The sequence below is a fragment of the Peromyscus leucopus genome, chromosome 18 (genome assembly GCF_004664715.2).
Source record: "Peromyscus leucopus breed LL Stock chromosome 18, UCI_PerLeu_2.1, whole genome shotgun sequence".
Taxonomy (NCBI): Eukaryota; Metazoa; Chordata; class Mammalia; order Rodentia; family Cricetidae; genus Peromyscus; species Peromyscus leucopus.
The window spans coordinates 1,574,582-1,588,444 of record NC_051078.1 but is presented as its reverse complement, the minus strand read 5'-3'; the positions used below and the strand labels follow the sequence as shown (position 1 = coordinate 1,588,444).

The 13,863-nt window shown below is 44.9% G+C and overlaps 2 protein-coding genes across 3 annotated transcripts in view; one reads left to right on the top strand and one right to left on the bottom strand.

The window, feature by feature from the left end:
• Window positions 1-78: 78 nt before the first annotated feature.
• On the bottom strand, window positions 79-3,466 carry Ormdl2 (ORMDL sphingolipid biosynthesis regulator 2). The gene is made up of 4 exons (XM_028855432.2): window positions 3,364-3,466; window positions 2,113-2,287; window positions 1,793-1,944; window positions 79-591 (listed from the first exon to the last, which is right to left on the bottom strand). The coding sequence occupies exons 2-4, from the start codon at window positions 2,284-2,286 to the stop codon at window positions 456-458; spliced, it is 462 nt and encodes a 153-aa protein (XP_028711265.1). The 5' UTR covers window position 2,287; window positions 3,364-3,466; the 3' UTR covers window positions 79-455.
• Window positions 3,467-3,587: 121 nt separating this feature from the next.
• LOC114681814 (SAP domain containing ribonucleoprotein) overlaps window positions 3,588-13,863 on the top strand; it is a 50,961-nt gene continuing 40,685 nt past the window's right edge. Inside the window, exons 1-2 of one of the 2 annotated variants that reach the window (XR_003732947.2) lie at window positions 3,588-3,775; window positions 6,502-6,554. Coding sequence is in view for 1 of the 2 variants with exons in the window: in XM_028855532.2 (XP_028711365.1) it covers window positions 3,740-3,775 (36 nt within the window). In the remaining variant the exon portion in view is untranslated. The remainder of the gene's footprint in view (window positions 3,776-6,501; window positions 6,555-13,863) is intronic. The other variant, XM_028855532.2, reaches the window with a different exon arrangement.

Below are 13,863 nucleotides of genomic sequence, written 5' to 3'. Positions count from 1 at the left end.
AAAAATTTGCTTAAATTTTTTATAGTAAGTCAGGATTCCGTATTTCCTCCCCAGCATTATGAGAACATCTCTCTATTCTTCTTGCTTATCAAATTTCAGTCACAACTGAAAAGACTTTATTTTAAGGAAAATATACAGCAAACAGAACTTGAAGGTGGTAGGTTTGGAAGACATGGAAAACATAATCACCAGACAAGCTGCCCAAGCCTGGATGGCTTCGTGCTGTACAGAGAAGAGTGGTGTGGCCCTTAACCTCATCCACCTTCCCTGAGTCAGAGAATCCTGACCCAATTAAGGCTGGGCCCAGGAACCCCATTTTTCAGTTTCTTCCTCCTTGGAGTTTAGAAAGGTTTGTCTTATCTCTCAGGCTTCCAGGATACAGAAGAAACAGAAACCATTATATCTCTTTGTTCCAGTGCCTTCCCTCAATGCCTGCAGGACTCTCAACCCATCTTTCAGTATTTGTTGATTCCAAAGAGACGAACCCCGTGGAATTGGGGTAGCTTAGGCAGCAGTACGCTGAGCAGTGAGGCAGTGTTGATGAGGAAATGAGCAGCGTCATACTTGGTGTAGAAGCTGGCCAGTAGGTAGCTAGGGAGAAAAAAATAGGATGACCAAGGTTGGCCTTCCACACCCACATTTATGCCTTTCCAGTGATTGTTTTTTTCTATTTTGAATTACTAGTTTTATTGCATATAGTCCCTTGCAGTCCAAAACTACTTTAACTAAATCAACAGTATTTAATATGAGGTTTAGGATATAACTAGACATTATAAATCATATTGTTTGCTAATCCCAGGGATTAACCCGAGGACTAACCCCAGGGCCTTGTGCTTGCTAGGCAAGCGTTCTACCACTGAGCCAAACCCAGCTCCTGTTTGCTAATTGTTAATGATAAATTGCAAATGACAGCCAAAGCTGGTTCAGCCTGTATGACTTTTTTTTTGAGACAGGGTTTCTCTATGTAGCTCTGGCTGTCCTGGAACTTGCTCTATAGACTGGCAGGCTGGCCTGTCTCTGCCTCCCAAGTGCTGGGATTAAAGGCGTGTACCACCACCACCACCACCACCACCACCACCACCACCACCCAGCACCTGTATGACTTTTGGATCCCCTTTTGCTTCCTTTCCCAAAATCAGTTTTACTTTTTAACCATTAATATCAATTCTGCCCTCACCTATTTGCTTCTTTTGTGATTGTAAAATCACTTGGATTTAGACAGGAGTTTGGTTTATTTTCAGTCCCTTCTCCCTCCCTTTCCTTATTACCATGGAACCAGCAAGGAATGCTTGACTATATTACCTTGTACTTTATAATACTCTGTAGGCTTAGGACTTGTATACTAGTCCATACACACACACACACACACACACACACACACACACACACGTGTGTGTGTGTGTGTGTGTGTGTGTGTGTGTGTGTGTGTAGGTACATGTTCATGTTTGGAGATCGGAGGTCAACATGATTTTTCCTCGATTGCTCTCCACCACCTTCTTTTTTTTTTTTTAAGGTGGGGGTTTCTTTCTGACTCTGAAGTGCAGTACTTTGGCTAAACTACCTGCCTAGCAAGCCCTAGGGATCTTCCTGCTTCCAGCTCTTCAGTGCCGCAATTCTAGGCACCCGTGGTTCTGTGTGGCCCCATCTGGCTTTTACGTGTGTGCTGGGACTGAACTCAGGCGTCATGCCTGTGTGGTGAGCACGTGACTGACGGAGCCATTTCCCCACCCTAGCTCATCTTCCCTGGCCGTAGGCCACTTGTGTCCAGCATCTCCTCTATCCCCAGACTCACAGTACAATAGGAGAGATGCTGAGGAACTTCCGGGAGGAGGTAAACTGTAGCCCATAGTCCATCTGCTCCCAGTGTGTCAACAGCCGAGCCTTTCCTTGGTCAGGGGTCTCGAAGGGTGTCCCTTTCACTGTATGTAGGAAGATGTACATTGCCTGGGAAGAAGGAAAGGGACAGAATGAGGGCTAGAAAGTAGTCCTTCGGATCAAGAATTATGCTAAGATCCCAAAAGGAAGACATAAATTCCCAAACAGTTGGTGGCTTTACTTTGTTTTGGTTGGGATAGACCTGGGTTGGGTACAAGGGTGTGGTTCAGTGCTCACCAGGTTATGGATGACGTTGGTCAGGGTCCAGACAACAGGAATGCTGAAGAAAGGGATGCTGAGCAGAACCACATGCAGCAGTCCTACCAAGATGATGTAGGCCAGCCAGATGCCCCGACTATTCATCACTCGAGTGTTGGGGTTCACTTCGCTGTGTGCCACCCCCACATTCATCCTACCACAGTGAGGGTCAGGCAGGAGTTCAACTCAGTCTCCTCTTAACCCTGATTGAGCTTGTTCCCCAGTTGTCTCCTGAAAAGCCCAAATCCCCTCAACTCTTGGGAGTGAAAGAATTCCCCTAGCATGCAAAAAAAGGGAAAACTGAAGACGTGGTTAAAACTCGAGAAGACGGAAGCAGCTGGGTGTGGTGGCTCATGCTTGTCATCCCCGTACTTGGGAGGTGTTTGAGGCATGAGGACCGTCGTGAGATCATTTCTCCAAAACAAACAGAAAAGCAAGAGGGTCTTGGAAATGGCTAAGCTGGAAAAGGAAGGCATTTGCCACCAAGCTTAAAGACCTGAGGTGGATCCTCCGCACCCACAGTGGAAGGAGAGACTCCTGCAAGCTGTCCCGACTTCCATACCTGCCGTCGTTAGTGCATACCCACACAAGTGGTTTGTTTTGTTTTTAAGAAAGAAAAAAAGGTCCTCCCTACGATAGAAACATGGTGATTTTTACTCCCATCTTTACACTTCAACTATAACATGAAACAGTAAGCTTAGACTGTGACGTTCACTTGAAGCATCAGGGGAGTTGGGAGTATTTTAATTTACTTTCTTGAGGAAGTTATTGAGTCATAAAGAGGTCACCCACACCCAGAGTTCCACAAGAAAGCTATGCAGTTAATCAAGGGGCCAGTAAGAAGGCATCGAGGGTAAAGCTACTTCCGTCCCCATCTTTTTCTGGGGCTCGTCTGTTCCGTCTCTCACCCTTATGGCATGTCAACAGCCAGCAGCTTCGGCTCCAAGAACTTACCCAGTTTTTTACTTAGTCTAGGAAGGGACCTGAGTTCAGCCCCTCAAGAAATGGAGCCCTCACCCTTCTAGGGCTCTTTTGGCATTCCCACTCCTGCTAACGCAAACGCCTACTTCTTAACCTGCTCTTGCCTGTCCCCACAGTCCCCAAATCAAGGACCGAGTCCGCCCAGGCTCCTCCCAGAGCCCCACTTTGGCATGTCTTCACGGGGACTCGCATCTCCGCCGCCCCTCCCAGTGCTCCCACCAGTGCCTTTTCAAGCCGCGCAGCCCCTACCTGCCAGCTTCGGAAGCCCGTCCCGCGGGGGCGCAGCCAGGGCTCCACACCTGGGTCTCCAGGAAGTGGCCGCCCTTCGCCCGTCCGCGCTCTCCTATTGGTGGGGCGGAGCCGGCGCCGCCCCCGTCATTGGTCGGCTCTGCAGTGCGGACCTGCGGTTGGCCGCCTTTTCCAGCGTTAGGCCATGCAAGCCCCGCCCTCCGCCGGGTCCGCCTTCTCAGGGGGCGGTGCGAAGCGGCCGAGAGGCGTGAGAGCGACGCCGCCCTTGACTAATGGGGAGAGCCGTTGGTGTGGGGTGGAGTAAGAGCGACGGCGATTGGCTGGACGGCCTGGGCTCCTGGCGGGGCCGCGCCGGGTCTGGGGTAAGCGCAGCAAGATGGCGACCGAGACGGTGGAGCTGCACAAGCTGAAGGTACGTTACCGGGAGGCCGGGGTGCGGCTTCCTGGAGGCCGAGGTCTGCACGGCGTCCTGCGCCGCCCGCCGCCCGCGTGGCTCCCGACTGGGCGCTTACACTCCTTCCCGGCTCCCGGTGCAGTCTTGTGCCTCCTTTCCTAGGCCCGCCTTGAAACCCCGTTCTCCTCAGGACTTTATCGCTGTCCTTACCCGTTGTTTCGGCTCTCTGCCCATTGCTTTGTTGTCTGTCCCCCTCCCCGCTCGGCTGTGGAGCGCCCGCTGGCTTGTGCGCCCCTCTTTTCTCATTAGATCCGCATTACGTCAGTGGTCCTTCGCCCGTGGCCCATGCGGACCCAGAATTAGGTTTTCTTCTCAGTGTGTTGTCCTCCAGCCCCGAAGCAGAGACCCCTCGTTGGCATGTGTTTACCTGAGTGTGTCCCAGACGGAACCCAGAGCATGTCCCCATCCTCCTTAACTAGCGGGGTTACGCCCCCGGCCTCCAAGTCTGAAACCAGAGAGGCCTTCAGATAGGAAGTCGGGGGGAGAGGCAGCTCGAGAGTGTGGAGAGACGAACACGTTAGCCCGAAAAGTGAGTTTTCTCCGGAGGTAGAGAGAAGGTGTAGCTGTAGTATTTTGGAAATAGATGAAGCATGTTAGAAAACATTAGGATTTTTCTTGTCCTCTTTATCATTGGGAAGGACCCTGGGTCTTTTGGTGCTGTTATTATTTTTTTAATCTATGTTTGTTATTTACGTGTCTGTCTGTGTGACTGTATGCCCGAGGAGGTTGGAAGAGGGTGTTGGATCTCCTGGAGCTGGAGTTACAGGCAGTTGTAAGCAGCCTGATGTGGGTGCCGAGAAGAGAATTGGGGTCCTCTACAAGAGCTATTTCTCTTTGTTGTTGTTGTTTTGTTTTTCGAGACAGGGTTTCTCTGTGTAGCTTTGGTGCCTGTCCTGGATCTCGCTCTGTAGCCCAGGCTGGCCTCTGCCTAAAGGCGTGTGCCCCCGCCGCCCGGCGCAGTAAACGCTCCTAACCGCTGAGCCATCTTTCCTTGGTGCCACTTCTTGGTGACATTCTGAACCACAGGACCTGTTTTGAGTTTAAATTTTGGTAATCATACTTTTCTTAGACTTACACTTCGATGATTATTCTGTCAGGACAGTGATTCTTTTTAGGAAGAGTTAAGAAACCATGTTGATAATTGTTTGTGTTTTCACAAGTAGCTTTGCCATTAGTTGTTTTGGTCACCTTATCCTGGAAACCTGGTACAAATCAAACTTACTCAGTAAAAACTAAAAACTGTTCTATTTATTTGTTTATTGAAACAGGATCTCACTGTGTAGCTCTAGCTGGCCTGGAGTTCACAAAGATCCTCCTATCTCTGCCTCCCAAGTGTTGAGATTAAAGGCATTCTCCATCATGCCTGGTTTGTTTTGTTTTGTTTTTTGTTTTAATTATTGTATTGAGATAATTTTTCAAAAAGATTATGTGTACGGGCATTTTGCTTGTATGTATGTCTGTGTGCCTGCAGAATTACAGACAGTTGTTAGGCTCCGTGTGTCCTGGGAATTGAACCCGGGTCCTCTGAAAGAACAGCCAGTGCTCTTAAACTGTTGAGCCATCTCTCCAGCCCTGAAAACTTCTTTTTTTTCTTAAAAGTTGGTGATTGGGTCTGAAGAAATGGCTCAGTGGTTAGGAGCACTTGCTCTTCTGGAGGACCTGTGTTTGGTTTCCAGCACCTAAGTCAAGTGGCTCACAACCACCTGGACACCGGCTCCAAGAGAGCAGATCCTCTCTTCAGGTGTCCTTAGGCACCTGCTCCTGTGTGTGACACACACACACACACACACACACAGAGAGAGAGAGAGAGAGAGGGAATCATTTTTAATCTTGAAAAAAACCTTAATAATTGTTGAGATTTTTTGTCCTTCTTAAAAAGTGTAAGTTTGAAGTGTGTGTAGAAAAAGTCCCTGTGGGCTGGAGAGGTGGCTCATAGGTTAAGAGCACCGACTGCTCTTCCAGAGGTCCTGAGTTCAATTCCCAGCAACCACGTGGTGGCTCACAACCATCTGTAATGAGATCTGGTGCCCTCTTCTGGCTTGCAAAGCATGCACACAGAACACTGTATTTATAATAAATAAAATCTTAAAAAAAGAAGAAGAAAAAGTCCCTATAATTTAATCTGTTCAGGTGATATGACCTTTTGACAGCAAGTATGTTTCTTAACTATTGTACTCTCAACCTCATTAGTGGATTTCATGTTATTTTAGTTACTGTTAATTGATGGTGCTGAAATGAATTATCAGTGGTTTCCTAATGATTACTTGAACAAGTAAGAAAAATTTAGCAACTACCTCCATTTTATTTATCTGTATAAGTTATGTAGTTCTGTACTGTTATACATATTATAAGATATACACAGAAAATTAATTTTTAGGTGAAAGAGATTAAAAATTAGTGTGATATCTTATATTTTCTTGTTCATTCCCCTTTTTAAATCTTGGAGTAAGTCACTAGTTGTTCTATGACTTTCCTTTATGGATATTATATTTGCTTAAGGAGTTCTTCCTTCCAGCATATTAATATTTGTTACTTCAATAAACTTGCATTTGGTTGAGTAAATCCATCTAATGTCTTCTGACCTGATTTCAGGTGCTGTAGTCTTCAGAGCACATGAGGCACTCCTGAGGGCCTAGCAGGACTTACTCTTTAATCACATTTGCTTGTCTTTGCTTTTTCTCTAGAGCACTCCTTAAACTTTTGGAGGTCACAGATATCTTTGAAACTCTGATGAAAGGTACGGACCCTCTCCCCAGAAAAAGGCATGTACAGTACTTTGCATGCAATGTAAGGGGCTCCATAAAATTACCTGGTAGCCCTGAGGAGTCCATAGACCTCTGGTTAAGAACCCATATAAATTCTGGCTTTGAAGACAATGTTAGTCTCTAATGTTGATCTTGATTAAGTAGTCTAACTTTTTGGATTGACTTAGAGTTTTTATTTTATTTCATTTATCTTTGAAACAGGGACTATGTAGCTTTTGCTGGCTTAGAATTTGATATGTAGATTAGGCTGGCCTAGAACTCACTGAGATCTGCCTGCCTCCGTCTCCCAGGGCTGGGCTTAAAGGTAGGTGCCACATTATCAGCTGATTTAGTGTGTGTCTCCTCCCCCCCAAGATAGGATTTCTCTGTAGTTTTGGTGCCTGTCCTGGATCTCACTCTGTAGACCAGGCTGGCCTTCAACTCACAGAGATTTACCTGTCTCTGCCTCCCGAGAGCTAGGATTAAAGGTGTGTGCCACCACCACCTGGTCTGATTTAGGATTTTTAATACCTTAAAAAAAAAAAAGAAAAAAAGAAAAAGGAAAATACTTTCCACTGGGGAGTGGTGGTCCTCCCCAACCCCCCAGACAAGGTTTCTCTGTGTAGCTTTGGAGGCTGTCCTGGAACTCACTTTGTACACCAGGCTGGCCTTGAACTCATGGTAGTGCACACCTTTAATCCCAGTGCTTGGGAGGCAGGGGCAGGCAGATCTATGTGAGTTCGAGGCCAGCCTGGTCTACAGAATTAAGTTCCAGGACAACTTGGGCTAAACACAGAAAAAACTGACTTGAACTTCCTCCGTGCCCCCCCCCCCCGCAAAAAAAAAAAGCCAACTCTTTGGAAACCTGGCATTGTGGTGCATGTCTCTAGTCCAGCACTTGGGAAGCAGAGACATGTGGATCTCTGTGAATTCCTGGCTAGCTTGGTCTACATAGTGAGTTCCAGGACAGCCAAGGTGACATGGAAAGACCCTGTCTCAAAAAACCAAAGTTCTTTCCATTTTTATAAAGAGAAATTGGGACTTTAGTTCAGAGGAAAGGAACAAGCTTTGAAGTATGAAGGATTAAAACATCTGCATTGATACGTAAGTCCTTATCAAGTGCAAATTTCTGAAAAGTTGGTGGCAATATAGTCCTTCTGACTCAGTTGGAAATGTTGAGAATGTCTTGAAGTATAACAACCAGATTTATAACTAATCATGATAAAAGGTGGAGAGAACCAGAAGGTATATAATAGTGTCATAGTGTTGAGAACAGTGAAGTATTTGTGTTATTGAAACATGAAGTATGTCAACATTGATGTTGCTGAAGGTTCGGAAAGTTAGTGAAACTGTGGCTATAAAAGTAAATTGGAGTAGTGTTGAGGGTGGGGTTCTTGTTATTTGTTTTTTAATCTTTGTGTGTTCCTTTGTACGAATGCAGGCATGCACATTTGTGGAAGTTAGAAGGCAATCTCTAGTGTCCATTTTCACCTACCACCGTGTTTGAGACAGGATCTCTTGTTTCATGCTGCCTATGCCAGGCAAGTTGGCCTCCCAGCTTCTGAGGACTTTTCTGTGTCTGCCTCCACTGTAGGAGTGCTAGGATTACATGCGACCTCATCTGATTTTAGGTGGGCTCCAGGGATCAAAAGTCAGGTCCTGCTGAACTATTCAAACCCTCTTGTCTTTTTTTTAGGTTAAGATAGGGCTTCTCTCTACCCCAGACTAACCTTAGGCTCAAGGTGAACCTCAGAAGAACTCTCTGTAACTGCCCTGGTTTTCTGGAACTCTCTGTAGACCAGGCTGGCCTTGAACTCACAGAGATCCACCTGGCTCTGCCTCCCGAGTGCTGGGATTACAGGCATGCGCCACCATTGCCTGGCTAAAAAGAGTCTTCTTAAATTGTATAAGCAGTTAGTGTGTGTGTGTGTGTGTGTGTGTGTGTGTGTGTGTGTGTGTGTGTAAAACAGTGCTATATAGCCGACATTGGGTTAGAATTCTATGATCCCCTTGGCTCCATCACCTCTCAGGTGTTGGGATTTCATGAGGTGTAACCTGTTCAATAGGAGGCTGGAGTTCTGTTAACTACTCAGTCATCTATCTCTGTAGCCTTGAACAGTTTAATTCTTGTAGCTGTAGCATAGGTAGGGAAGCTGATCAGTTTGTGTTCTTTTGGCAGTGTTGAGGATGGGGTCTAGAGGAAAGACTGCTGTGGTTAGGACGGTTACAATAGTCTCTTCTGCCTCAGAGGGCCTTTTCATTGTCTCTGCTAATCTCTTCATTTTACACCATCACCCTCCAACTACCATACATAAGTTATTTCTTCAAAATGAATCTGTTCTTTATTTGCTGACATACTTGCTATGTGGCAAGCACCAGTTGATGATGTTTATATATATTAGCTGATTTTATTCTCATAATAACTCTGTAAAGTAAAATGCCTCTAGATCCTCATTTCAAAAGAAAAACTGAGGCCGATATAGTAATTGATTAATTTGCCCTAGTTCACTTATTGCAACTAATAAGTGGTTTGTCAGTCCAAGCAGTGTCTCCAGAATTCATGTTAAATTTCTTTTACATTTTCACTTTATATTTATTGTGTGTATGTGTCTGAATGTTGGCTTGTCTGTGCCGTGGCATACATGTGGACATCAAAGGACAACTTTGGGGAGTTTGTTCTCTCCTTCCTCAGTGGTGTCAGTGGGTAGAACTTCAGGTTGTTGGGCTGGCATGTCAGGTGAGCACTTTCAAGAGGGTGTAGATTTGGTGGAACAGACCAGTTGTGAGCTGGGTGAGTGCTGGGAATCCAGCCTGGGCCTCTGGAAGAGCCAACAGTGCTCCTAACCACTGAACCATCTCTTAGCTCTCACATTCTTTTTTTGTTTGTTTGTTTTTGTTTTTTCGAGACAGGGTTTTTCTGTGTAGCTTTGGCATCTTTCCTGGAACTCACTCTGTAGCCCAGGCTGGCCTCGAACTCACAGAGATCCGCCTGCCTCTGCCTCCTGAGTGCTAGGATTAAAGGCGTGTACCACCACCGCCCTGCCAGCCCTCACATTCTGTGTATGTGTGTGTGTGTGTGTGTGTGTGTGTGTGTGTGTGTTAGGGTGGGTTGTGCCATGTCATACATTTGGAGGTCAAAAGAAAACTGTCAGGACTCTCCTTTTACTATGTAGGTACTTGGGTACTCAGATCATCAAGTTACTTTGTGTAAACACTTTTAATCCCAGCATGTGGGAAGCAGAGGTAGGTGAATCTCGGGGTTTGTTGTGGCCAGCCTTGACTACATAGTGAGTTAGAAGACAACCAAGGCTATGTAGAGAGACTCAGTCTCAATAAAAGAGGTTATTTAAAAACAAAACAAAACAGAAAAACAGAGTGGTGGTGCATGTCTTTAATCCCAGCCTTCAGGAAAGCAGAGGCAGGTGGATCTCTGTGAGTTTGAGGCCACTGTGAGTTTGAGGCCAGCCTGGTCTACAGAGTGAGGAGTTCCAGGACAGCCAGGGCTGCACAGAGAGACCCTGCCTAGAAAAAACAACAACAAAAAACCCAGAGTCTTACTAACTATGTGGCCTAGGCTGGCTTGGAACTCTGTTGTTCCTTAAACTCATGGTCTTTCTGCCTCTACCTGTGAATGTTAGGATTATAAGCGTGAGCCACTATGCTTGGCTTACTAGTTTAAATTTTCATAATTATTCTATAAAACTGGTATTCTCATTTTATAGATAAGGAAACTGAGGCATAAGATACTATACATTAATTTCCAGTAATACCTAGATGTAGGTAGTAAAGGTAGAATTTAAATCTAGCTTGTTTTTAGTGTGACCTCATTGTTGAGACTGAGCGCCATCCTTCTTGTATGTATGTGTATGTATATGCTTGTATAGTGTATGCATTCATACATGTAGAGGCCCAAGGTTGGCTTTAGACATTTTCCTCATTTACTTTTCGCCTTATATGAGGATTCCCCAGAGCAAGCTGGCAACTAGATTGACTGTCCAAAATGGCAAGTTCTGAGTTCAAGTGAGAAATCCTGTCTCAATATGTAAAGTGAAAATAATTGCGGAAAACACCTAAAGCTGTAAGCTGTCAGCCTGTAAATCTGGAGTATGTGGCAAACGAGAGACTGCCTCAAATAAGGTGGAAGGTATAGAGTGACGCTCAGGGTTGTCCTCTGATCTCTACATTGTGGTAGGGTATGTGCACACCTCTATGCATGGACATGAACACAAACAAGTGTTTTAAAGAGTGTATATCCATCTTAGGAAAGCTATTGCATACTTTAATCAAGCATCTATAATTTCAGCTATGTATAATCTCTACTCATTTTTGGTGGTAACTTCTTTCCCTAAAACCGTAAGGTCCTTATCTTTTTGCTTGTTCTTAATATTTATTTTTATGTGTGTGAGTGGTTTGCCTCCATGTGGGTACACCATGTTGGTGCAGTGCCCTTTGGGGCCAGAAGAGGGAGATGGATCCCTCCTGGAGCTGGCTTATGGTTATGAGCCATGTGGGTGCTGGGAACTGAACCTGCATCGTCTGCAAAAGCAGTGAGTCTTCTTTACTGCTGAGCCATTTCTCCAGCTCCAGCAGAATGTTTTTTGTTTGTTTGTTTTTTGTTTTTTGAGACAGGGTCCCACTATGTCACCCTGGCTGGCCTGGACCAGATTGGCCTTGAGCTCACAGAAATCCAGCTCTCTCTGCCTCCTGAGTACTGGGATTAAAGACACATGCCATCACACCTGACTGTCTTTCACACCTAACTGTCTTTATTTTTATTTCTATTTATGTGCATGTGTATATATATTTGTGTGCATGTGTGCCATGTGTGCAGGAGCCTGTGGAGACCAGAAGAGGGCGTTGGATCCCCTGGATCTGGAGTTACAGGCAGTTGTGAACTGTCTAACATAGGAGTTGAGAACCGGAGTCCTCTGGAAGAGCAGCAACCTCCCCCCCCACCACCACCCCCACCCCGCAGCTGAGGACCGAACCCAGGGCCTTGACTCTACCACTGAGCTAAATCCCCAACCCCCCTGCAGCAAACTTTTAATCACTGAGCCTTCTCTCTAGCCTCTGGCTCTCCTTTTTTGATGAACTGTTGAGCCAAATCTTCATTCATTTACAATAATTTGTGTGTGTGTGTGTGTGTGTGTGTGTGTGTGTGTGTGTGTGTGTGTTTATGGGCGTATGGAGCTCGTGTGGAGGTTAGAGGACAGCTCCCTGCCACATGGTCTCAGGGATGGAGCCCACCTCATCAGGCTTGGCAGCAAATGTCTTTACCTGTTGAACCACGTATCCGGCCCTCTACTAGTTTTTGTATGATCGAAGATTTGAATCGTAAATAGAAGATTTCACATATATATCTACTTTTATTTTTATTTTTTGAGATAGGGTCTCATATAACTCAGGCTGGTCTTAAACTCACTATCTAGCTAAGGATACCTTGACCTTTTCTGATTCTTCAGCTTCTATCCTCTGAGTCCTAGATTACAGGCATGTATGTGCCAGCTCCTCCAGCTCACTCCGTCTATTTATGCATGTGGCACTGAAGATCAATTCCAAGACATCATATATAGCAAGAAGTCACTTTTATTGAGTTATACCCCTTTTTTTAAATTTAAAAATATTTCTTTTAGTTTTTGAGATTATAATATAATTACATCATTTACCTTTTCCCTTACCTCCCTCTAAACTCTCCCATGTACCCCCTTTTCAAATTCATGGCCCCTTTTTTTCATTATTATTACATGCATATGTCTTTCTACATATACACACCTAAATGTGTAAGAACAACCTGCTCAGTCTGTATGTTACTTGTGTGCATGTTTTCAGGGCTGACCATTGGCATTGATAAACAGTTGTTACGTTCTCTGGGGAAGATGGTGTCTCCCACTCTCAGCCTTCCTGAGTTGCCTGTAGTTCTGTGTGTGGGGTTGAGGTTCCTAGACTTGCCCCTCCCTCCATGTTAGTGTGTTTATTGTTGTCTTTGTTCAGCTCTTGTTAGGCAGTCATGTCGAGGCTCTGAGTGTAGCTTCTGACGTTCTTAGGAGGCATAATGTCACAGCAAACTTAAAAAAAATTTAATTATGTGTCTGTGTGCGGGCCTTGTGCATGTGATGCAGGTGGCCAGAGAGCCCCAAGGAGGAAAGAAGAGGTTGTTAAATTCTCTGTAGCGTTTTGAGACTTCTGATGTGGGTGTCCTCTCTCTTAGTTCTGTTAGTTACCCATCGTCATTCCTTCTGTAGTCTGTAAGATTGGTAAGTATACATTTTCACTGATTTAAAAAGTGTGTGTCTGGGAGAAATGGAGACAGTTTGTTAAGAAAAAGGAAGGCATGTCTAACAATGGAGTGGGGACAGAACTGGGATAAGTCCATAGCTCAAAAGCCCTGAGTTCCCAGTATCGTGACGCTCCCTTTAAGTCACTTATGTAGGAGGTGCCTGCTCCTACATTGTATATCATGTGCATTTCTCAGGGGTGCTCTGACCCTTACAGATAATCCTGATGGGGTTGGATTTCCAGTCTTTTTGCCATCTGGCTTCTTCATATGTTAATATTTTTCAATGTTTTTATTAGCATATATTAGTTGTTTATAAAAACGAGTCTCATGCAGCATCTTTATATATGTACATAATGTATTTTGATCATATTTAGGTACCCCTACCTTCTCTTGTCCCCTTCTAACTCCCACTAATCCTCTTCCTCTTCCCAACTAGTCCCCCTTCTACTTATGTATTTTGTTTTTTTTTTTTTTTCCTATGACCCAGTGAGTTTATTGGGTAGGGTTATCTATAAGAGCACCAGTGAGTTTCTTTATGGGAGCATGAGTACTACCATTGGTTTCACTACTGAAGAAATCCCCCCATGGACCATTAACTGTATAAATTCTCAGAGAGGATCCCTAGGATCCCCTTGCTCTTGCATGGCAAGAGCTGATGTGGTCCAGTTTTGTGCATATCTAGTGCAGGAAATCATAGCTGCTGTGTGACTTAAAATTTTTAATAGGGCTGGGGCATATATAGTTCTAGAGATAGAGTAATTGCTCAGTCCGTTTAAGGTTCTGGATTTGATATACAGCACAGCTACAGCAAAATAAAAACCTAAACAGTACGCTATGGGAGGGTGTTAAATTACTTTCTGTGGTGATGTAGATAAAGCCTTTAGTTAGTTCATGGTTGACATTAAGCCAGCTAACACATCAATCTAACTCTACAATGATTATTTTTATAGATGTGTGCATGGTATATTGTAATAACACCTTTGGGATAATAGGTGTTTATTAGTCAATTTTCTACCATTATGACA